This window comes from Ziziphus jujuba, chromosome 8 (assembly GCF_031755915.1).
Source record: "Ziziphus jujuba cultivar Dongzao chromosome 8, ASM3175591v1".
Classification (NCBI taxonomy): domain Eukaryota; kingdom Viridiplantae; phylum Streptophyta; class Magnoliopsida; order Rosales; family Rhamnaceae; genus Ziziphus; species Ziziphus jujuba.
Genome location: NC_083386.1, coordinates 4,854,567 through 4,880,455, shown reverse-complemented (window position 1 = coordinate 4,880,455; position 25,889 = coordinate 4,854,567). Strand labels below are relative to the sequence as shown.

General features: G+C 33.4%; 3 protein-coding genes across 3 annotated transcripts; all 3 read left to right on the top strand.

Annotated features, from left to right (window-relative positions):
- Positions 1 to 1,924: 1,924 nt before the first annotated feature.
- LOC132804995 (probable disease resistance protein At5g47260) lies at positions 1,925 to 2,396 on the top strand. Its single transcript, XM_060819595.1, has 2 exons — positions 1,925 to 1,955; positions 2,053 to 2,396. The coding sequence occupies exons 1-2, from the start codon at positions 1,925 to 1,927 to the stop codon at positions 2,394 to 2,396; spliced, it is 375 nt and encodes a 124-aa protein (XP_060675578.1).
- An 8,798-nt stretch (positions 2,397 to 11,194) lies between these two features.
- On the top strand, positions 11,195 to 12,268 carry LOC132804994 (zinc finger BED domain-containing protein RICESLEEPER 2-like). Its single transcript, XM_060819594.1, has one exon. It carries the CDS (start codon positions 11,195 to 11,197, stop codon positions 12,266 to 12,268), a length of 1,074 nt encoding a protein of 357 aa, XP_060675577.1.
- Positions 12,269 to 21,660: 9,392 nt separating this feature from the next.
- LOC132804993 (disease resistance protein At4g27190-like) lies at positions 21,661 to 23,130 on the top strand. The gene has a single exon (XM_060819593.1). The coding sequence runs from the start codon at positions 21,661 to 21,663 to the stop codon at positions 23,128 to 23,130; it is 1,470 nt and encodes a 489-aa protein (XP_060675576.1).
- The last annotated feature ends 2,759 nt before the right edge of the window (positions 23,131 to 25,889 follow it).

Below are 25,889 nucleotides of genomic sequence, written 5' to 3'. Positions count from 1 at the left end.
CGAGCACTAAAAATGTGACACTCAAATTTTGAGAAATGTACCCCCAAAGAGCGATTTGGAGAATTTGGGTGGAAACTTGACAAAATTTTAGCATCTTACATTGTAACTCCATATGCTAAATTTGAAAATGACATTGTCATTTTATATATCATATGAATATGCTTGGATTTTTTGTAGTGTACCGTTATACTCTGGCCACAGCGAATTGAGTTTCGATTTAAAAATAAAAAAATAAAAAGCATAGAAAAATTGTAGCAAATGGAGTTTACGTTTAGGACAATTGAGCTTTTTTTTTTTTTTTTTTTTTTTCTCTCATCGTTTATAATATTTTTTTCTCATCAACGTGTTTCAATTGTACCCAATTAGATGATATGATAGTAGGTTGAGGGTGTGCTGCCATTTATTGTGTTTCTTTTTTTTTTTTTACTTTTTATTATAAATATATGAACAATAAAAGACAACAAGGTCCAAATAAATAAATAAAAAAGAACACCTTTTTCTATTTATTTTATTTTAATGGAGAGGGGCCTTGAGCACATTAATTAGGAAAATTAATAGAAGGCCAAGCTTATGGATAAAAATAAATAAGGCAAGTAACACTATAGATAAAATGTAGAGTGTAGAGCAACTTTAGTGGTTATTCTAATGTAGAGCAACTTTAGTGGTTATTCTATAGTTCTTACTAGATATTTATTAATTTTTCATTCAAATTTATGATTCTGACACTGGAATTTCATGTGACAATGCATTAAAAAAAAAAAAAAAACTTACAAAAGATTTGTTAGCATAATTGCATATAAAAAATTTGACTAAAATAATAAGTTGATTCATTTTCTTAAAATATGATAAAATTAACATACACATCTCAAAAAAAAAAAAAAAAAAAAAAGGGAACAAGAAAAAAAATAAAATCTTTATAACGAATTAAGTAATTAAGGTTCGTGACTGATGTTATCAAACTCATCTAACAAAATTCAATGATTAAAGCTATAAATTTTTAAGAAACTGTTCCTATTTATATTGTAAAATAAATAAGTGAACCAAAAAGAAAAGGGTAAGATGCGAGAGAGTGTAAACAGTGTCGGTGCAATATGGAAGAAGGTCGATGAAGTAATACGTTCCCGTGACATGCTCAACACAAAAAACGACTCTCGAAACTCAAAGAACGAAGAAAAAATTGGTAAAATGGGACACAGACTATAAAAGCCTGTAACCTTCTTTTTTTATTTTTTATTTATTTGTTATTATTCATTGCGTGATTGTCTGCCACGTGTTCCTACATCCGGTGTTCTGGATCCAACTGTACTTTTTGATAGTTACTTGAATTTACCCTGAGAAGCTGGGACCCACTTTTATGTTTGTTTTAAATCTTTAACCCCCGTTACACTATCTTTTGCCATCTTTTCCCCATTTTCTGGAATTCATGGAAAAGATAAGCAAAGAAATGAGGATTTTTTTTTTTTTTTCAATTTACATTTGAATAATTCACTTTTCAACTTTGCTAGTAAATTAGTTAAGAAATTGGGTTCTATTACAGCTATTCTTATGTTTATTTTTTTATATACTATCAAGAAAAAAAAAATTAATTCATGAAAATATTATATAATTATGTCAAAACTAAATATGAAAGTGAAAGAAAAATATTAGAGACGCCAAAATGAATTTATGGGTGATCGATATTCATCCATGTTATATTTGTTTATTTTATTTATAAACTGAGAATCCACTTTGAAGTCTTTTTTTTACTATAATTAGGAAGATTTGTTATTTCGTATTTTAATTTTTTTAGATGGGATTTTTTTTTTTTTTCTGAAGAAAATACTCATAAATCCGAAGTGATTTTACAAATCAAAGTTCGGAGTTTGAATTGAGAAAGGAAATCGTAAATGTAATTATGGAGGCACTTTAAGATGGTAATGTCAGAATGGTTGGGGTTCACGGCATGCTTGGTGCAGGTAAAACAAAAGTTGTTAAACAAATTTCTGGAAGGGTATTACACAGTAAGTTATATATTCAGTGCTTATGTTCTGGTTTACTGTTTCAATATTCCAGATGTTGAACAGATTCTAAAAGCAATTGCAGAAAGGGCAGATCTAAAACTCGATAAGGAAACCATACTTGAAAAAGCACTTTTGCTAAAAAATAGATTCAAGCTTGAAAAGAAGTTCTTGATAATTGTAGATGATATTTCGAATGAACTTAAGCTTGAAGATGTTGGGATAGTATTCAAGAGTGATGAGAAGGTATGCAAGATATTATTTACGTCCACATTTGAACGAGTGTTGTCTACTAAAATGGGTGTTGACAAGTTATTCCAAGTTGGACTCTCAGAAGAGGCTGAAGCATTGAACTGGTTCAACCATTTAGTGGCTAAATCGCTTGAAAAAGATTCTTAATTCCTACATCTGGGAACCGAAACTGTTAATGAATGTGCACCTCTTCCTATTACCATTGAAACAATTGCAGATACACTGAAAGATCGTGAATTGCCTTTTGGAGGACTGCTTTGAGAAAACTACGGATATTTAACCTTGCAGCTATCAATGATGACATGGATAAAAAAGAGTACTGTCCTATTGAACTATGTTATAATTATTTAGGGGATGAAAAAAAGTTATTACTTTTGCTCTGTGGTTTGCATGAAGAAGATGAAAGCATATCAATAGAGAATTTGTTAAGATATGGTATGGAACAGGGCATGTTTAAAGATGTTGATATACGTACATTGCAAAGTACAAGAGATACGGTGGACTTTTAAGTCTTTAAGATTAAAGATCGTTCTTTGTTGTTGGATGGAAACTATCACCAAACTGTTAAAATGCCCGATGTCATCTGTGACGTTGTCATATCAATTGCAAGAAAAAGTCATACGCATTCTTTTACAAATGCTTCTGAGTTAAATCGCCTTGAAAGAAATGCTCTTGAAGACAAAGGAGATTTCACTACCAAATGGTTATGTGCCCCAACTATTTCATGGACAGTTGGCATATAAACAGCTCGAGTTAATTTGGATGTGGCGGAATAAGCCTTCCCCAATTCCCGGATAATTTCTTTGAAAAAACAAGACAACTTAGAGTTTTACATCTGTCTTATTATTTACATTTGGAACAAGTGCCTTTGCCTTAAGTTCTCTGGGAAATCTCCGCACATTGTGTTTGCATGGCCATCATCTGGAAGACATATCTTTAGATATTGGAAAGCTCAAAAACTTGGAAATTTTTGAGCTTTCAGCATCCGATATCAAGGAATTACCAGAAGAAGTCAAAACAACTTACTCATTTATGCGTGTTGGATTTGCATGATTGTACTCAACTTGAAGTCATTCAACCCAATTGTAATATTGAATTCAGCATCTTTAGAAGAATTGTTGGTGGAAAGAAGTTTCAAGAAATGGGATGAGCTTCAAGGAGTCAATGGGGACAAAAGAAATGCCAGTCTTAACGAGCTAAAACATTTGGATAAACTGACCACTTTGCATTTAGAAATAGTCGACATCAAGGTGCTGCCAAAAGACTTATTCGGCTGGAAAAAATTGGAATAATATAAGATTGCTATAGGATATGAATTGACAGGCCAATTCGTTGAAAATTCTTCAAGATGTTTGGAACTCAGCCTTTTCAAACAGACCATTACAAGAGCATGGTCTTGAAATGTTGTGAGCACTCAAATGCTGGCTTTGAAGGGAATTAGATTTATTGATGTGCATAATATCGTCTATGAATTAGACAAAGTTTGTTTTCCAAAAATAAAGTTCTTTTCTTTTTTTCTTCTTTTTTCCCATTTTTATCTTGTGATTTTTTATAGAGCTACTTTACATGGGAAGGATTTTGAAGTGGACAAGATGATGATCAAAACCAAAAAAAAAAAAAAAATTAAATAATTCAATAGATTACATTGAAATTAAGAAATTGATCATCCTGTAAAGGTTTCTATATATTCGAAAATTACAGGTTAAAATTTCCAAATGTTTCTCTCCAATAAAACACTTGTTTGGTTTAATTTGAAACATTGCAAATTTGGTACACTAAATTTATATAGGTACTTGTAATCAACTGGTAGCAGAACATACATTTAATAAACATTATTGTCCTACATCATTACTATTTAATCATTCTGAAGTTTAGTGTGTTAAATGTTCATGTATAGTAGCAAACTTACTGTTCTTTATCTGTCACGTTTTCCTCTACAACACCAAAATACCAAACCCTCTGCCTTACTATGTAAGCTTAAAAAGTTAAAAACTCTGTGTCCGAAATCAATGCTTATATACATGATATTTGGCCGTAGCTTCTAAATGCATTAATCAGGGATTGGAGAGGAAACTTATTGCATCTAGCGTCTAAATGCATTCCTTGCTCGTCTCCTCTCGAAGCAGAACTCAAAGCAGTTGTGAGGGTGGTCAGAGAAGCAGCCGATCGGAATTGGGACAAGAGCAAATGGTAATCTGATTCGGCTCTGGTGGTTGAAAATATTACTTGTTTAGAAGACCCTTCTGGTTGGGATACTAGATATGATTTTTTTGTTCATCCGATCTATGTTCTCCAAGTTCAACTGGGGTCATAAGTTGGGATTCTAGGAGTACTAATAGTCTTGCAGAATGCACTGCCAAGTTAGCTTTAAGTGACAATCGGTTTTTAAGGTGGAGGACTTCTGTCTGGATTCCCTCCCTAGGGCCATTCTGGATGTTTTCTCCTCTAATTTGCTTTTTGCTGGTTTAAGTTTGTAATTCCCCTCTGGAGGTGTGTTCTGTTTTGTTTGTTTCTCTTTAATGAATTGCCTTATATAAAAAATAAATAATAAATAATAAATAAATAAATAAATAAATTGTATATTTGAATGAACATCACACAGCTTTAATATCAATGAAAGACGTAGATATGTGGAATATATTTCTATTTCATTTAACTTTATAAAGTATTTAGTCATGATCCTTTCAAGAAAAAAAGTATATATTAAATCATAATTTTCATTCTTGGGTTGCTGCAGATATATATCAATGACAGAACATGATGATCACATAATAGAAAATTTTAAGGCGGTTTCAATTTTTATACATTAAGCCCACTCAGACCAGCCCACTTGCAAATTTTGATAATCCAATTGGAAATTTTCCTTGTAATTATCATGAAGATTATATATTTTGGAGTTAATATTCTTTGCCTTATGGTATTGGATAAGAATCAGACATTATATTTCATTTGTTGCTCAAATTAATATTGATATATTTTTTACATTGAAATACATTTAATGTTTTTGTGGTTACGATGAGATTCTAGTTTTGTGTGGCTTAATTAATTAATATTGTTCGTATTTTTACTAATTTTTCATCCTTCCTTATAGGGATGTCAACGGGGCAGGGCGGGGCCGGTTTTTAAAATCCCGTCCCCATCTCCGCAGGGAATTTTACATCCCATCCCGGCGATTTTATCCGTTTCTTTAGGTGCGGGGCGGGATCGGAGATTTTGCGGGGTGGAGACGGGGCGGGACGGTTTTCTCTATTTTGTTTTTTAATTGATATTTTTTTTAGAAATTTATATAAAAAATTATTTTATGATTAAAATGTAAAGAAAATTACTACAATGCAATAAAAATATAATAAAATACATCAAGGAACAAATTTACAATTATAATAAAATACATATTTAAAAAAATAAATGAAAAGAAAAGAAGAAAATGATTTTACATAAATGAAATTTTGTAAAAAAAAAATAATAAATAAATAAATATATATATATATATATATATCAGGGCGGGTTCGGGGCGGGATTATTATTCTCCATTCCCGGTCCGTCCCTGACTCGGTTTTTAGGCATTTGCCCCGAGCCCGCCCCGCATCCCCAAATTTTTAGGGAAAAACGGCGCCGTTAGAGGCGGTGCACTGCAGGTATCGGGCCGTACAGGGCAAATTGCCATCCCTACTTCCTTATATGTATTTAAGGAAAAATATATATATATATATATTACAGCGAGAGAAAACATGTTATGGAAGTATAAAATCAATGGTCAAAGTTTTGAATATAAGTGCTCTAGATTTGCTACAATATCATATTCAATTCATGAAAATGTCAGATGAAGAAAAGGTTAACCGATAACCAATAACTTTTCATGAAAGCATAATATTCATAGGCGTACTCTGTTTCATTCTTTCTAATTGTGTCAAAATTTTGTTTCATTTGCAATGATTTTTGGGGTGGAAAAAAAAAAATGTGAACCCCTTTATGTCTATTTAATACTGCAAAATGTATATATTCCTTCTATACTGAACTAAAAAGTGAAAATTCTACTATGCTAACAGTGTCATGTTAAATAATGATGTCAAAAAATATACAATATAAAATAAAATAAAATTTACATATATGTATATATTTGATCTCACAAAAATTATTTGTTAATTTACAATAAAAAAAAATGTTAACATGACAAATGTTAACAGTTGAAATATTCTCAACAAAATTTTCGAAGAGACTTTTGCTGTGACTTTTGAACAAATGCACTTCTTCTCTCATGCTTTCTCAGTACACTAGGTTTCCGAAATTTTAGGGAGGCATTTGGGTTTGGAAAATAGTTATTATATCACAAGTTGTGGTGGATCACAAAAAAATATTGTGATTTCAACACCAGCTCATGACCCGTTCACAACTTGTGATGAATAGCAACGTTCTTTTTGGTTTTGGTTGGCTGCTGAGAAAATGTGGGAATCCATTGGAGTATCATTAATTAGAAGCCGATAAAAGAAATCATTCAAAAGCTTTTTTGTTTTTGTGGCAGTGGGCCCCACCGTAATGAAATGTCGACAAAACATGTTTATGGAGTTTCGTTATCGTCCAAAAAAGAATTTTGTTAAAAGGGTTTGGTGAATTATGAACCACCTGCATGAGGAATTAAAACATCATCTTTTATCACATTTGGAGTTAATTTTTAAGTAAATTTATTTATAAAATCTATATTTTATCTTTTAATTTTAAAATAAAATATCAAAATTTTATTTTATAATATATTTATATAATAATATGTACCAAAAATACTTTTATTGTATAAATTTGACTGAATTTGAAACGTATGTTAGTCACAAATTTGACCTTTTTTATAATCAAAACATGTTTAATTCTATATTACAGTTAAAAAATTATCAACCTGTAAAATCTTAAATATTAATAGTTTACCACCGTTCTTGTTTTTGTGTGGCCAAAAGTCTAAATATCTGCGAGCACGCGTCTTGGGAACCAAACTTTCCAAAATATCGAAATTACCTCTGAAAGCCCCAGAACCCGTGGTCCCCACATGCCCCGCAAATCCTTCCTCACCAAATCAGGTCACCGATTAATTTCTTTAACTTTTGCTTTTCCTGTAACTATTTATTACCGTTTTTGATTCTTTTTCTGTATGATAATTAAACATGCAGAAGATTTAGAGGTCGACATATATTTATTGTAAGAATTCCATTCACTCTTATCAAGTAGGATTAATTTCTTTAACTTTTGCTTTTCCTGTAGCTATAAGATATTGTACTTATTATTATTATTATTATTTTCTATAGCCACATATCATGTTTCTTATGGAAATGGAATAAAGCAAAGAACCAAGGATTTAGTACGATATTCTTACATAGAAATACTTGACTAATCGTGCAAGCTGCTTCATTTCTCGTGAAGAAAATTTCATGGTAAATTTTAAAGCACAGATTATTCTTGGTCACTATAGTTGGTGTGATGAGGTTGCATTTGGAAGAAAGAATCAAAGAGAGTTTTACTTTTTTCTTTTGTTTTTATCTGTGATTTTGTATAGGACTTGTCAGGACCCGTCCAGAATTCCTTTTCCGGAACCCTAGACAAGCCCTGATCCTAGGAAAACCCTACCGAACCCTCTAACGGAAAATCTGGCAGAGCCTCCCCTAAGGGATTTACTTACCACAAATTACCTGCACTGAAAACACACTTCTAAAAACATCCCCTTATTCCTCCCACAAACTACAAATTGATTCACAAATTGCAGCACTTCAAAAATAAAACAACAGCAGCAACCTAGTGTAATAAAAACAACAACACGTCCAATACAGTATACAGAGCATTATACAACAAATGTGGAATTTATAAAATGACAGATAAAGGAGCAATACAAGATAGAGAGGAAAAAGGGAAGAAAAACTTCTTGAACGTTCGGCAAACGAACTGAGACGTTGGGCTCACCCCGGACAATCAACGTCTCCAACCTGGACCTAGGGGAACGGAATTTAAGAGTGTGAGAAGCTAATCATCTCAGTGAGTGACCCTATCTACTATACAATATAATACCACGGTAATACAGTAGATAGATAATAATTAATTGGAAAATAATAATTTCTCTCAAAACCCTTACAATTCTCTCAGTTGGAAAAGTTCCCCTTTTAAAACATTTTCACAAAACCCTTGTACGTACTTCCCAAACACCAAGGAACCAAACGAATTAATAAACAACAAATAAACAAATAAATACCCCAAATATATATAATAAACATATAATAAATTATATTAAATAATTTTGAACACCTTTGGGGTTTAAACCATTAATTGCAATTTACACCGACGCACCACACCATATACCGGTGATGCCCTCCGATACCCAGCGTCCTGAGCACCGACTGGCGGGGGGTTAAAGAGAGAAACCTGCAACGGTCACTTCGGCGTCCCGACAGTACCGCTGCTAAAACCATCAACCCGGCCAAGGAGGGGGGCGGCTGTGCACAACAATAACCTTGCCTGCCCACGGTCCAATGGCAACTCACGGGTGAAGTAATAACCGCACGCTAAACCACATAGTAACCGCGTGCTACCACGTGTCCATACACCATACACCAGAACACCAATACTGTATGAGTGCGTCTAAAAATAACCATTAACAACCAACCATACCGTTTTTCCAAAAACCACCGTGGGAAGTATACCAAATTTTCACAAAACACCATCCCACATATTTTTATTCAACAACCCGGTACGAAAACATCGATAACAGATAAAACCATACCTTTTCTCGTAATACGAGATTCAACAATTGAAATACCGCGGGCATAATTTATAAAATTTAAACAAACATTTTCGTAAAATATTTAACCCAATTATGCCCGGAAAATCAATTTTGAAAACCACGTACAAATACTACCAAAATACACCTTGCTCATGCATAAATAATAAATTAAACCACAATAAAATAATAATCGGGAATTTCTAATGACCCCAAAATTTCATTTAGCACCAATGGGTAATTATATATAAAATAATATTTTTCCCGATTGTATTTAAAATACACCACATGAGCACAAATTACAGATATCAATTTTAGGGGTGGGCAAAATACAATCCAACCCGCTCAACCCGCCCAATCCAATCCATTTTTAATGGTTTGGATTGGATTTTCACATCAATTGGATTGGATTGGGTTCAAAATATTATAAATTATATGGATTGGATTGGTTATGGATCGGAAACATAAATCCAATCCAATCCAAATAATATATTTTTTATTTTTTTTATTTTTATAAGTTAATTTTAATATTTTTTTCTATTTTATATATTAATTTTTAACTTTTTTTTTCCATTTTTATATATTAATTTTTGATTTTTTTTTTTTTTTTTTTTACATCCCCCAAATCGTGTAAGTAAAGTAACCCTAAACTTAATACCTTACGGTCCTTACCTCCCGGTCCTTACCTCCTCCATTGCCGCCCACCTCCAAGCTTCGATTCAAGACTGACGGCTTCAAACCTCCTCCATTGCCGCCCACCTCCAAGCTTCGATTCAAGACTGACGGCTTCAAGCCTTCAAGGCTCCCGGCACCAGCTGCTGCTTCAAAACTCAAGGGTCTCACGGGCACGGCATCTGCTGTTTAATTTTGTCAAGGTTTGTCAATTTCTTCTCTGAATAACATGTTAGGATGATGATGATGATGATGATTGCATCTGCTCATTCTTTTTTTCAGAACCCAGCACCAGTTCTTGCTTCAAAGCTCATGGGTCTCACACTCTCACCGCATCTACTATTGATTTTTTTTCCAGGTTTGTCAATTTCTTCTTTTAGTAACACGTTGTTGATGATGATGATGATGATGATGATTGCATCTGCTCATTCTTTTTTTCAGAACCCAGCACCAGTTCCTGCTTCAAAGCTCACGGGTCTCACACTCTCACCGCGTTTGCTATTGATTTTTTTTCCAGGTTTGTCAATTTCTTCTTTTAGTAACACGTTGTTGATGATGATGATGATGATGATGATGGCATCTGCTCATTCTCTTTTTCAGAACCCAACACCAGTTGCTGGCTTGCTGCTTCAAAAATCACGGGTCTCACCGCATCTGTTGTTGAATTTTATCCAGGTTTGTCAAGTTCTTCTCTTAATAACATGTCGATGATGAGTGTTGCTGTTGCAGTGTTGCTTGTGATCCATGGGATTTTTCAATCGGTTTTTGAATGATTCATTAGGTTGAAAGATTACAATGCTTTTAAACTAAAAACTTAATCACTGCTTGAAAAAACAGAGTTGTTGTTTTGTTGTCTTAATCTGTTGACATTTTTTTTTTAACCCTTACAAGCATGGCCAGTTCTCGTCATGACAAGCAATGAGAAAAGGAACCCCAGATGGTCGAGACTGCACAAAAATATGATATAAATATTAAGAATGATAATTATAGTGATAAATCTAATATTTGAAATTGTTTCAAGTAAGGAATTAAATAATAAAAAATTCACAACTAGAAAACAAAGGAAATATCACTGTGAGAGCTCTTCTTCATCTTTCTGAAAATAAATTGGGCACCACCGTAGCATATGCTTTTATCAAGTAAAGTGATTATTGTCTCAACCAGCAACTTTCACCATTTTGGTTTTTGTACTCACTAAGTTACCAACAAAAAGACTCCAAACCTTCCCTTAAATAAAATGACCCTATTAACTAAATTTTGATGCACCTAAGAAACCAGTGGGAGTAGAAATGAAATTTATTAACCATGCGTCTTTTTTTTGTTTCCTTCTCCATGTATCTAATTGAATATACATGTGCTTGTGAAATTGTAATATGTGCAAACTGCAAAGTATTGTAAATTTATATATGTAGGAAAGTATTTGAGATTGTATTTGATTGGAAATTTATACTGAAAATATTTGATATTGTAATATTTGTGTTGAGATTTAGTAATTTTTGGTTGGATTTTGTTTTGTGTGGTAGATATGGATAGTGGTAATGACACTAAAACTCATAGTACTCCATCAGAATCAGCAGCTTCTGCATCACTTCTTCCACTTCCACCATCTAGTTTAGGGAAAAGAAAACCATCTAGGAAACCATCCATGGTGTGGGATCATTATGAGAAAATGGAGAATTCAGATCCTGATAATCCTAGATGTAAATGCAAATATTGTGGTGTGGACTATGCTTGTAATAGTAAATATGGGACAAGTACTTTGTTGAATCATTTAAATCATCATTGTAAGAAGTACCCTTATAGAGTGCAAGATAAAAAGCAAAAAATCTTAACTTTTGGGGCCCAAAATGAGAGTGATGGGAGCAATCTTTTGGCTGTTGGTTTTAATAAGGAAGCATGTAGGCTTGCATGTGCTAAAATGATAATCTTAGATGAGCTCCCATTTAGTTTTGTTGAAGGTCGTGATTTTAGAATGTTTTGCAATGTAGCATGTCCTAAATTTGATCCTCCGTCTCGAAAAACGATTGTTAGAGATATTTATGCATTGTATTTGGATGAGAAGTTGCAATTGAAAAATACATTTTCTTTGAATTGCCAAAGAATTAGTCTTACCACCGACACTTGGACTTCCATTCAAAATATCAATTACATGTCTCTCACCGCACATTATATTGATTCTAATTGGATGCTTCACAAACGGATTTTAAATTTTTGTGTGATTCCTAATCATAAAGGAGAGACAATAGGGAAGCTAATTGGGAATTGTTTGTATGAATGGGGTATTGAGAGGGTGTTTACAATCACAGTTGATAATGCTTCTGCAAACAATTTGGCAATAGAGTATATTAAAAGGAAATTGAATAATTGGAAAGGGTGTGTATTGGATGGTGATCACTTACACATGAGATGTTGTGCACATATTGTTAATTTGATTGTGTCTGAAGGGTTAAGGGAAGCACATGACTCTATTGCTAGTATTCGTAATGCAGTGAGATATGTTAGATCTTCTCCTGCTAGATTACAAAAGTTTAAGGAATATGCTGCTCAAGAGAAAATTGAGAGCAATTCTCTTGTGTTTTTGGATGTTCCAACTAGGTAGAATTCCACCTATTTAATGTTAGAAGTAGCTTTGAAATTCCAAAAAGCTTTTGAAAGGTTGGAAGAGGATGATGGTCATTATCTATCCTATTTTAGAGAGGACGATGGTGGTAGAAAAAGACTTGGACCACCTAATTTTGTTGATTGGAACAATGCTCTTGTTTTTGTGAAGTTCCTTAAAAGCTTTTATGATGTAACTTTAAAGTTTAGTTCTTCACTGCATGTTAGTTCCAATGCTTATTTTCATGAAATTTGTTCAATTCAATCTCAATTAGATGCATGGAGTTTAAGTGGTGATTATCTTTTAAGTGATATGGCAACTAAAATGAAGAGAAAGTTTGATAAATATTGGGGTAAAATGGATGATATTAATCCATTGTTGTTGATTGCTGCTGTGCTTGATCCTAGATATAAATTGGACTATGTGGAGTATTGTTTTGGTGATATTTATGCTGAAGATGTTGCTGGTTTGATGACTAAGAATTTGAAAGAAATTCTAATGTCTTTGTATGATTGGTATAAGGCAAGTGACGTGATTCTTGATTGCAATCAAAGTTCAAAGGATAAAGAACTTGAAAATTGTGTAACTAATGAAAAAAATTCAGAAGTTGACATTAATCTCTAGAGAATTTCCAAATTTAAAAAGAAAAAGGCAGCAAAGGAATCTATTGAGATTAAAAATGAAGTGGATAGGTACCTATTGGATCCTTGTGAAGATATATCAAAGAAGGATTTTGATGTTCTTAATTGGTGGAGGGTTAATGGTACTAAGTATCCTATCTTGTCCAAACTTGCAAAGGATGTGTTTGCAATCCAAGTCTCTACCGTGGCTTCTGAAAGTACGTTTAGCACCGGTGGAAGGATTCTTGATCCCTTTCGAAGTTCTTTAACCCCTAAGATGGTGAAAGTTTTAATGTGCACCCAAAATTGGCTTAAAGCTTCTTCGGTTATTGATAGATTATATATGGAAGATGTGGAATATTATGACAAATTGAATGCAGGTAATATATATATATATATATATATATATATATCTACATATATTGTACCCAATTGTTACTTATATATATATATATATATATATATAAATGTTTAAATATAGTTTATTGCTAATTTTATTATTTTGATCTTTGTAAAGCTTACAGAATCAACTAAAATTAGTGAGCATGTCAACATTGATTAACTTATGATTTACCAAAAATTTAAGGTAAAAAAAAAAAAAAGAATTATGCATTGATTCTTGAGTGAATGAATTTTAATAAATATATTATTTTGCATTATTTGTTCTAACAATTTTAATTTGATTTTGTAGGAGTGAGATGAAGACATTAATACTTGCTATTTGATAAGTGCATGAGATACACATTTGCTACATTTTCTTTTTTATTTTCTATTTAGACTATGTTGTATTATTCTAATTGTATTTTATGTTTGAATAATTATAACTTATTATTTATATTTTATATTTGAAATTTTTTTTATTTGTATTATATATTTATAAATTATTAAGTTTCAACCCGATCAACCAATCCAAACCAATCCGATCATAAATAGTTTGGTTTGGTTTGGATTTAACATTTTAATGGTTTGGTTTGGATTCCACATTTAAAAAACCGATGACTATGGATTGGGTTGTATTTCGGTTCAAAACCGAACCAACCCAATCCATGCCCACCCCTAATCAATTTAATACCACATAAATACAATTAATTACCCCAAAAATATTTTTAAAGGTGGGTCACTCACCTGGAGCACGCAATTAACCCATGATCCACCACGGGATCAATTCTACGACTCACCGGTGCTCCTAGAACAAAATTCACAGACAGTCAAATAAATTAATATTTTATTCGGGTAAATAATACCCGGTATCCGGGGGCTTAAACGCAAACGTTAACCAAAATAGGCGAATGATATACCGAATCGAAGCTCGTGGAACGAGGATCACAAATCCGGTCTCCATCGACCCCAATTCTGCCGGAGGTGGCCGGAATTTGGTCGGGAAGCTTCGGCCGGTTTTGATCTTGAGTGATCTTTCAAATGGTGGGGATTTTGGGCAAACTAACCCCGGAAATGGACTCAGAGGGGTCGAAAATAGTGGGATAGAGGTATGGGATGGGCTGGGTTGGACGGAAACGGCGAGAATCGCCGGAAAAATTTCACCTCGCCGCCGCGACTTCGCCGGCCCGATCTGGGAGCGTCCGGCGGCGGCTGGCCGGGAAATTTGGTGGCCGAGGTCGCGAGGTGGTGGGCTTGGACAGTGGCTGGCGCGTGTAGCATTCCGGCGACTGAAATCCGGCGAAACGCCGGTCAAACAGGGAGAGGGAGAGAGTCAAAGGAGAGAGAAAGAGAGAGAAAAAGCTGCGTGTGTGTTTTTGGTCTCTCGGGCTCGGGGAAGAAGAAGGAAAGGGAAAGGAAAAAAAAGAAAAAAAAAGAAAGTGTTTTCCCACGTGGGGAAAAAAGAAAAAGAAAAAGAAAAAGAAAAGAAAACAAAATAAAATATATAAAAATAATTAAATAATAATATTATTATTTAAAATAATAATAAAAATAATTTGATTTTTCACATGGTTGACATGTGGCATTTCACCATGGTGACACATGGTCACCTTCATTGAGTCACACGTGGCACATCGTTACGCGTTTAAAAATAATATTAAAATAATACGGTATTTGAAAAACTTTACAGGTCCATAACTTTCAAACCACATGTCCAAATCGAACGTGCCGCTAGTCTACGGACTCTTATCGACGAGCACTTCACAACCATGCATGAGTCAACGCTCAACCTTGCATGAATAAAAAGTCAACCCCGGCACCCCTTGGACAGTTTGGACCACAACTTGTTTTGCCCACAACTTTCAAACCGTAGCTCCGTTTTCAACGTGCTACCAGTCTACGAACTCGTGCCAACGTGTACTCCGTAACGGTACCTCAGAAAACCTAGAATTCCAACCGGATCAAAAAGTCAACTTTTGACCCCTTTGGTCAACGGTCAACCTCGGTCAACGTGCAAAAATTTCCGACATGGTTCGGGACGGGGTGTTACAGGACTACTGTGCATAAGGAGGATTTTGAAGGGGGCAAGATGATAATCAACGCAAATAAATAAATAAGTAAATAAATAAAAGATTATAATGAAATAAAGAAATTGATTATGCCGTAAAAGATTCTATATATTAGAAAATTATAGGGGAAGTTTTCCAAATGTTTCTGTCCAAAAAACACTTTTTTCGTTTATGTTCTCCAAATTTGAAACATTGCGAATTTGGTACACTAAATTTATGTTGTTATTTGTAATGACTGGTGGCAAGACATACATTTTCTAAACATTATTATTCTGCATCATTACTATGTAATCATTCTGAACTTTACTGCTTTAAATTAAATGTTCACGTATAGTAGCAAACTTATTGTTCTTTACCTGTCGTGTTTTCCTCTACAACACCAAAATACCATCCTCTGCCATACTATGTAAACTTAAAAACTTAAAACCTCTGTGTTTGAAATCAAGGCTTATATACATGATATTGGGCCATAGATTTTAGTAAGAAGAGAAAGAGATAAAACAAAACATTCATATGATATATTTTTCTTGATAATTTTCTTTTAAATTAATAACAAATACAAAAACAATCTCTTCAAAGTTCAAACCAATCCACCAATAGTTTTTCTATAGGAGTTTGGACGTTATGCTCTAGCTTTGCTAGCACATTATATGTACAGGTTAATTAACCATGAATATGGTACCGAAGATTGTGAATGGATGAAGTTATTGTTGAACATTCCCAAGTGAGACAGTACAATTGCCAATATTCAAGATATATATGAAAATATCACACATTTAAGAAAAATGTTAACTGATAACTAAGAATTTCTCATGAAAGCAATAGTACGTAAGTTAGTTTACTCTTCCATGGATCTTACATATGTGAACACAACTCATGAGTGATAGGTTCAAGATATAGGGATTTTTTCTCTTGGGCTCTATTTCGAATGGCTTTTGCTTATGCTTCTTCAAAGCTTCTACTTCTCTAGAAAAACTTGCTAAGAAACTATTGATTTTTGGTTAGAAACTCTTGTAAAGAACTAAAGCATTTTCAAAAAACAATCTAAACATTTTCAAAAGCAATTTTTAAAATTTAAAAGTGAAAATTTTCAAAAGTTGTATCAAGGAGGATTTTGTTTTGACTAAATAAAGATATGATATTAAACAGAAAATTTCAGCTTCATTAGTCTCACCGAATAAAAATAGTGTCTGAAATCACATACGAACTTCTAAAACCATTCAAATTATATAATAAATAACAACATTTTTAAAATGCAAGGAATGCAAATTGAAATAGAAAATTTGCCCCAAAAGAAGGCGAATTTGGCCCCCCAAAAAAAAAAAAAAAAAAAAAAAGAGAAGGAAAATTTTAACAAACCTAGCAAAAACCATGGAATATATGGAAAGTGATTGGAAAATGCCTCACTTTGTTCTGTTGGCTCCGAAGGCATGGCATTCGGAAAAAGTTATAGGGAGCAAGGAAAAGTCAAAAAGTAAGCTGGCAACGTTAAACACGTAAAGGTAAAGATTGCAGTGATGTCTTTTTTTTGAAAAAAAAAAGTATATATATATAGAAAATAGAAAATTATTATTTTTTTTTAAGTTTTTGAAATTTCAATGTTTAATTTTTACTCACACTATTTCTTTTACACATATTATTGTATTATTCAATATATTTGAATATGAATCTTAAATTCTTAGCTGACTTTAATATAGTTTATGATCAAATGGATATTAACCACTACTTTTTATCCGGTTGGAGATGTTTACTAAAAAGAAGTTGGTTTTTAAATTGTACAATTGGAAACTGAGGAAGAATGACCTTTAATTTTTATGTGAAATTTCTGCCTTACGCTATGGCCTTTTTGGAAAAGTCAAAGAAAATGGACTTTTTCAAAAGGGAAGCAAATAGGTCCTACATAAATGAGGAGGTTTACCTCAAAGCTTTCATCTTATATTTTAGTTGGTGAAAGAGTCCCCTTTTTTTTTTTGTTATTATTATTTTTTTTTTACGCAGAAACTACATATATTATAACCATTAGTTTTTATATTTTTTTCCTCTTTTTTATTTTTTTTTTGGGGTTTCATGGGTTATAAGATTTTTTTTAAGAACAATTCATGGTTTATCTATCATTTTTTTTTTATCTTGTCAAAACATAATAGGTTACTGTGGAGATTGATGGCTCATTAGGACCTCCAGCCCTCGAGAAATCTGGCTGAAAGAGTATAATCTGATACTAAAAGTATATTAAAATTAGCTTTACACAAATTTGTTTATTATTATTATTATTATTATTATTATTATTATTATTTTGATGGATAACTTTATTAATTATTATTATTAATAAAAAAAATATATATTTGGAATATATTTTGATTATATTTACCCTGATAGAGTATTTAATCATGATTTCAGTTCTTGGATACTGCAGATATATATTGATGATAGAACATGATGATTACTTAAATTTAAAATTATAAGGTTTATTCCATTTTTCTATACTAAGCCTGTTCAGAATATCTCACTTACCAAATATTAATGATCCAACTGGAAATTTCCCTTAAAATTATCAAGAAGATTAAATATTAATATTGGAGTTAAAGGTTATCTGCCTTGTGGTATTGGACAAGACGTTTATTTTTCGAACTAATGTCAATTAGTTTTATACATAGAAAAAATTTAATGCTTTTTGGTTAGGTTGAGATACTAGTTTTGAATGGATTTTATCGCATCTTCAATATTTTGTTTGTCATAATGGAAAGTAATTAATTAATACTATTGTGTTTTTACTGATTTTTCACCCTTAATCCTTATTTGTGAGTACTTGAGAAAAGAAAAATGATAAAGTGTAAGAAAAACATGTTGTGGAATTTAAAAAGCAATGGTCAAGGTTTGAATAAAGTGCTTTCACTTGGATAGAATACAATATTCAACACAAGACACAATAATTTCTTGTGTATAGCCTTGTCATATGCTTGGTACTTCTTCACAGTGTTGTGCTTGGACAAATTCTGTGGAATTCCCGGTACTATTTTTTGATTCTTTGGCCATGCTTATGCTTGGGAATTTTCTTGGTGAAATATATAGAGTTCACTTTTTACATGTGAGAAGCTTTGATTTAACCAGGCACCGCTGTCTGTTGCTTCTAATTATATTTATAGAAACAAATCTTTTGATTCTTATTGCAAAAAATCAATAATCAGTTCTGGTATTCTCTATTTTCCTCTGAAAAAACAGTTTGTCCAAGCTAGAAACTTGGAAACCTTTTTTTGCTAGGTAAATTGTTTTGAGTAGCGAATCAAACCCTGGTGGCTTTTGCTATATTCAAGAATGTTCTTCATTTTCTTACTATTAAAAAGCCAAAAACTAAAAAAAAAAAATTTTAAAAATTTTAAAACTTGCTTTTGCTTCACGATGGAAAAGGAACAATAGAGCCATCAATTAGCAGTAAGAAATACGGAACAATAAAGCCATCAATTAGCAGTAAGAAATTCTAAGGTTTCATGGGAGATGTAAAAGCAACTTTAGGATATAGTACTAATTAATGGTGCCTCGACAATTTGTAGGTTTGGCCTGGTATAGAGGTTCCTCTTCCAAATATATGAAATTATTTGGAAAATTATATGTTCACACCTATTTAATATAAAAGTTTGATATATTGATTGAATTGTAGTCACAAGAATTATATATATATTAACTTTATGCGTTTTAGTTGGAGCAAAAGTACTGATAAAAAAGTTGCATAAATATGATCAGTGATTGTCGTGAGTTCCTACCAAAAGAAAATTAGAAAAGCTAGATGCCAACCAGGAACCCTAATGTTTTATTTATTTGTTTTTTTTAATAATATATAATAGCGACACTTTGAGTTTTCTTTCATCCATATCCATAGGTATTAAGGTTTAATATTATATCTATATCTATATATATATATTTATATAAATTTGTTTTACATTTTTGGCTGAGTTATTGTATATATTTCATTTAACGGTACGTATAGTATATACTCAAGATCTTAATGCCTGCACACTTTTATCGGTACTCCATCTAGCTCTCCTTTGCCTTTTGACATTGAAAACACAGCAAGGTATGCCATAGATAAAAGTCATCATGAGAAAAGCACACTATGTTTTGGTAAGAGTTTGGACTTCCTTTATATATTCACGAAATTAAAGCAATTCGATTTTTAAGTACAGATGATGAACATCCAAAAAATGAAAAAAGAAAAAAAAAATAAAGTAAAGATGATGATGATGATCAACTAATAATTGATGATAATCAACCTAATTTTAATTAGTTTATTTGTTTATTTTATCGTTACAACAAATTTTAATATAAAAGGGAGGGGATACACTTTGAATCTACGATCTCATGAATATAGGAGCATACTAATTGAGCCAATATAACTTAACCACTTAATTTTTGGTTGAAAATTTGAGTTTTATTCTCTCCCTAATAATTTTAGTTATTACTAGTAGAGATGACGCAAACCACCGTTAAATAATATTTAATTCTATTAATTAATCATGCTAGTTTTTAGATAAATGTTCTTTACTGAAAAAGAAAAATAAGGGACAAAGTTAGCATTCTAAAGACGTATACAATATTGTGTTTTTGTATTTTTTATTTTTGGTTAAAAGTTAATTGGAAGTTATGTAATAATTGTTAATATTTAATTCTATTAATTAATCATGTTAGTTTTTAGATAAATGTTCTTTACTGAAAAAGAAAAATAAGGGACAAAGTTAGCATTCTAAAAACATATACAATATTGTGTTTTTGTATTGTTTTATTTTGGTTAAAAGTTAATAGGGAGTTATGTAATAATTATTTACAATGAATTGCCCAACTTCAATTTAAAGATATATATATATATATATATATATATATATATATATGTATTTGATTATTAAGTGATTTGAAACGCAATGATCTAGCTCCAGCTGGCAAGTTGGAAAACATGTTGAATTATCGTTTCTACTGAAAGCTTAAGCCATTAAAAAGTATATTATCATATATTTTATATCACCTTAACAGTATACTCTCTTTCATATGTAGGTCAACTTAACACTTCCCTTTCAGATGCATTTCTAGTTTTTTTTTAAGGGCTCATTTTGAACCTAAGATTTCAAAAATATTTGGTTTTAGTAACATGTTGAATTATATTTATCCTAACAACTTAAGCCATTAGAAGATGAGTCATTATACATATTATATCATCAACACGCCTGTATGTACCATTGTGTCAATAATATGAATATATATATATCTTATTTGATAGTTTAGAGGTTTTGATTTTTAAGTTTTGCTATTGAATTAATTATTATATCCCTCAACCTGAAACCTTCCCCACTCAAGATTCTATTTGTGCTGGTCATCGTTGACGTTTGCTATTAATGCAGAATTGATCTCCTTTTGCCTTTAGAAATTGAAAGAAACACAGCAAACTATATTAAGGTATGCATTTCATGTTGTTGTTTTTTTTTTTTTTTGGGGGTAATTTTTGTCAGAGTATTTTATACATTCATATATACATACATTCAACAGTTCGTTTATTATCCTTTTCCCATGATGGAATTCATTAGTCTAGTACTATATCCTCTCAATTTCTGATACACATTATCCTGTTGTTTTACTGAAGAGAATTTTGCACTTCTTGGTTTCCTTATTGTATATCTCCTTTTGCTCTCATTTCTGCAGTGGTTGTAAAGGAAACATTGTTGGTCTTGCTTTTGTGCTGTTTGATTTCACTTCTTCTTGTCACCATCTTTGAGCTTTTAAGCGTCTCTCTATTTGCTTCACAACCTAAAAAAAAAAAAAAAAAAAAATAGAAAAAAAAAAAAGGAAAAGAAGAAAGAAGAAGAAGATTGTAGTTTCCTCTGTTGTTTGTATCAAAAGGAAGAGCTCTCACTCTGTTTCCTTGTATTTTTCATTTTTTCTGTTCTTTCTGCAGTGGATTTCTTGGCTTGCCTTTTTGACATTTGATTCGATTTTTGTTCTTTTTTTTTTAATTATTTTGGATTCTACTCAGATTGACTTTTCTTTTTTCCTTTTATATTGAAAATCCAAAACAATAAAATAGATAAATAAATAAATAAAAAGATTTGGATTACTTTATTTGTGAAGCTCCCATCAAATATATATCACAGAAGATTGTACTGCTAGGTACGTGCTTTACTTCCCTTCCTTGTTATTATTACTATCCTCCTGGCTTCTGCGGGCCTTCCAGTGTCTCTTTATTGCTATTATTATTATTATTATTACTATTATTATATCATTACACTTTTGGGTAGAAATCTTAATAATAATCGCTTATTTTGTTGAATCATATTTAAGGCAAAACATGAGCTGTATTGCTGAGATCGGTATAGCTGCAATTGCTGATTGGACGGTTGGAGCGATTGGTCGTCAGTTGGGTTATATCTTCCAATACAAAAACAACATAAGCAACCTGCAAACAGAAACTCACAATTTGGGTCTTGAAGAACAGAAGATGAAGGAGTTGGTGGATGATGCCTTAACAAATGGTGATGCAATTTTTGAAACGACCAAGAACTGGCAAAAGGATGCAGAAATGATAAGTAAACAAGCCAAAGAGATTTTAGAAGATGAAAACCGTGCAAATACAGGGTGGTGTATTTTCAGAGGGTTGTTGCTTCTGAATTTGGTACCACGGTATCGACTAAGTACGAAAGCCAAGAAGATGGGAGTCTCTGTTGTTAAAATCAAAGGCGAGGTCAACTTTGAAAACATTTCTCACCGTCCCCATCTCCAGAGTGATTTTATGAACGAAGATTACATAAACTTCGACTCAAGAAATGAAATTGTGGATGGAATATTGGAGGCATTGGAAGATGGCAACACCAGAATGATTGGGGTGCATGGCATGCCAGGTGCAGGCAAAACCACGCTTGTTAAAGAAGTTTCAAGAAGGGCCCTGGAGATGAAATTGTTCAGTGAAGCGGTTCTAGTTCCTGTTTCAAATACTCCAGATATCGGAAAGATTCAAAAAGCAATTGCAGAAAGGCTAGAACTAAAACTTGATAAGGAAACCACACCTGAAAGAGCACTTCTGCTACGAAATAAATTGCAGCAAGAAAAGAAGTTCTTGATAATTCTAGATGATGTCTGGAAGAAGCTCAATATTAGAGATGTTGGAACAGTTTTTAAAGGTGATCAGATAGGATGTAAAATATTGTTTACGTCAAGATTCGAACGAGTGTTGCCAACTGATATCGGTGTTGATAAGATTTTCAAAGTTGGACTTCTAGAAAAGGCTGAAGCATTGAACTGGTTCAGCTCTATGGTGGCTCAAACGATTGAAAAGTACTCAGAATGTGCAGATCTGGTACATGATATTGCTGACGAATGTGGACGTCTACCCATTACCGTTGAAACAATTGCTTGTGCATTGAAAGATCAAAGACGACATTTTTGGCAGGATGTCTTGAACCAACTGAAGAACTCAAACCTAAGAGATATCAATAGAGAAGTGAATGAAAAAGTGTTCAATAGTATCGAATTATGTTATAATTATGTATACAATAACGAAGCAAAGTTACTGCTTTTAGTTTGTAGTTCGTTTGGGGAAGATGAAAGCATACGAATAGAGGAATTAATTAGATATGGTATGGGCTGGGGGATATTCGAAAAGATGCATAATGTGCAAGGCGCTAGAGTTAAAGTAAACAGTTTGATTGATGATCTAAAAGATCGTGCATTGTTGTTGGATGGTGACGATCACCATATAGTTAAAATGCACGATATCATTCGTGACGTTGCCATATCTGTTGTGGTTCTCCGACCACTTTAGAGAAGAAATATGAGAAGAAAAATAAAAAGAATTCTATTACTCTCTTGGAAATAGAATACAAAAATAAAAACTTCTCTTGTGGAGGATTCTCACGTGGAACCTCTCTCTACACTGTCAAATTCTCTCTAGAATTGCTCACTCTTCTCTCAAGCTCTCTCTGGAACTTAAACACTCTCTCTCGCGGAGTTTACTCTCAATACTCCTCACTTGTGATGATATTGAGCTTGCTCTCTTGGCTTACCTTGCATGCAACGGGATGAACCTATTTATAGGTTACAAGGTTGGTTGCACGGCCACAATCTTCAACAGCTTCTGACAGTAGCCCACAATTGTTAAGCAAGTTGGAGCTCGGTGTTAAATGCAGCAATGGCCATTGTCAAAGATGGTGGCTGAGCAGTCTTCACACTGTCGGTGCAGTGGTGGTGCGGTTGGACTTCACAATTCTCCCCCTCCAGCCGCATTTAAACCGATGGTCATCTGCCATCCATTCCAGCTATGTCTCTGCATAGCTTCAGCTTCTCTTGAGCAACAACTTTTGTTAACATGTCTGCTGGATTCTCTTTTGTGTGGATCTTCATCAGTTTCAGCAACTGTTGATCTATTACTTCGCGTATCCAATGATAGCGGATATCAATGTGCTTTGTACGGGAATGATACATTGAGTTTTTGCTCAAATCCATGGCACTTTGGTTATCACAATGTATCTTGTAGTCTTCTTGCTTGATGCCCAATTCTGTGAGAAAACGCTTTAACTACAACATTTCCTTACCCGCTTCCGCTACGACAATGTACTCTGCTTCAGTAGTGGATAAAACAACACACTTCTGCAATCTTGACTTCCATGACACAGCTCCCCCTGCAAAAGTGTAGAGATAACCTGATGTAGACTTTCTATTATCAGGGTCTCTGGCCATATTTGCATCTGTATAGCCTTCTAAGATTGGATCACCTCCCCTGTAGCACAAACACAGCTTCGATGTACCTTTAAGATACCTAAGAATCCATTTGATTGCTTCCCAGTGTTTCTTTCCAGGATTTGAAAGAAATCTGCTCACAACACCTACTGCATGAGCAATGTCTGGTCTGGTACACACCATTGCATACATTAGACTTCCTACTGCTAAAGAATATGGTACTGAAGTCATCTCCTCTATCTCTTCTTTGGATGAGGGGCACAATCTCTTGCTCAACTTGAAATGATTTGCAAGTGGAATGCTGACCGGTTTGGCTTTATCCATGTTGAATCTTTTTATCACCCGTTCAACATACTTCTCTTGAGATAGCCATAACCTTCTATTCTTCCTGTCTCGGATTATTTGCATTCCCAAAATTTGTCGAGCTGGTCCTAAGTCTTTCATATCAAAGGACTTAGACAATTCTTTCTTCAGCTGACTAATCTTCATTGCATCTTGTCCAACGATCAACATATCGTCCACATATAGCAAAAGTGCAATGAAGTTTCCACCTGAAAATTTTTAAATATAATCACACTGGTCTGCTGCAGTCCTTTTATAGCCTTGACTCACCATAAACGAGTCAAACTTCTTGTACCATTGTCTTGGTGCTTGCTTAAGGCCATACAAGCTCTTCTTCAGCTTGCATACGAGGTTTTCTTTCCATGAAACCTTAAATCCTTCTAGCTGCTCCATGTAGATTTCCTCATGTAAATCACCGTGAAGAAATGCTGTCTTCACATCCATCTGTTCAAGCTCTAGGTTTAGACTTGCTACTAAACCAAAAATGACTCGAATTGAAGTCATTTTTACCACTGGTGAAAAAACTTCATCAAAGTCAATTCTTTTCTTCTAAAGAAATCCTTTGACCACCAATTGGGCTTTGTGTTTCACCACCCTTCCGCTGCCATCTTTTTTGAGCTTGAACACCCATTTATTCTTTAGTGCCTTCTTTCCTGTTGGAAGCTCAATCAACTTATAAGTGCAAGGATTCCATCTCATCTTGCATTGCTTGCAGCCACTTTTCCTTCTCTTGATGAGAAACAGCTTCCTGGAAACTTTCTGGCTCCCCCTCTTCAGTAAGTAGAATATACTCAGATTCTGGAAATCTCTTTGATGGAATTCGGCCTCACTTAGATCTCTGAACTTGTAAACCACTGGTTTCAGGAGGTGTACCATCATCTGACTGCTGTGATGGCCCTGCAGCTGCTTGAGAGGATTGAGTCTCCCCCTGCTCAATATCCCTTCTTCTTCCTGGTCTGCTTCTGGTATATCTTCATGCACCTCATTATCCTCTGTGGCTATTTGTGCTGGTGCTGGATTAGGACCAAAATTCTCAGCACTGAAACTACAATTAGGAGACATTCTGGGCTTTTCAATGTCTTCCATTGTCTGGTTTTCATAGAATACTACATCCCTGCTTCTAATAATCTTCTTTGTTTTCAGGTCCCATAACCTGTATCTGAATTCTTCATCTCCATATCCTATAAAGATGCATGGAGTAGATCTTGCATCGAGCTTCTGTCTGAGCTCCTTGGATACATTTACATAAGCTATACAACCAAACACTCTTAAATGAGAGTAGGAGGGAATCTTACCCGACCACACTTTTTCCAGAATTTCAAAATTCAACGGTACTGATGGTGATCTGTTGATTAAATAGCAGGCGGCATGAACAGCTTCTCCCCAGAATGGCTTTGGCAGCTTAGCCATACTGATCATACTTCTGACCTTTTCCATAATGGTTCGGTTCATTCTTTTGGCTATTCCATTATGTTGTGGGGTGCGGGGGACCGTCTTCTTATG

Coding starts and splice junctions, on each gene's coding strand:
- LOC132804994 (XM_060819594.1), top strand. CDS start 11,195: ATGGATAGTGGTAATGACACTAAAACTCATAGTACTCCATCAGAATCA.
- LOC132804993 (XM_060819593.1), top strand. CDS start 21,661: ATGAGCTGTATTGCTGAGATCGGTATAGCTGCAATTGCTGATTGGACG.
- LOC132804995 (XM_060819595.1), top strand. CDS start 1,925: ATGGTTGGGGTTCACGGCATGCTTGGTGCAG. Junction 1,956..2,052: donor TCACGGCATGCTTGGTGCAG/GTAAAACAAAAG, acceptor TCAATATTCCAG/ATGTTGAACAGATTCTAAAA.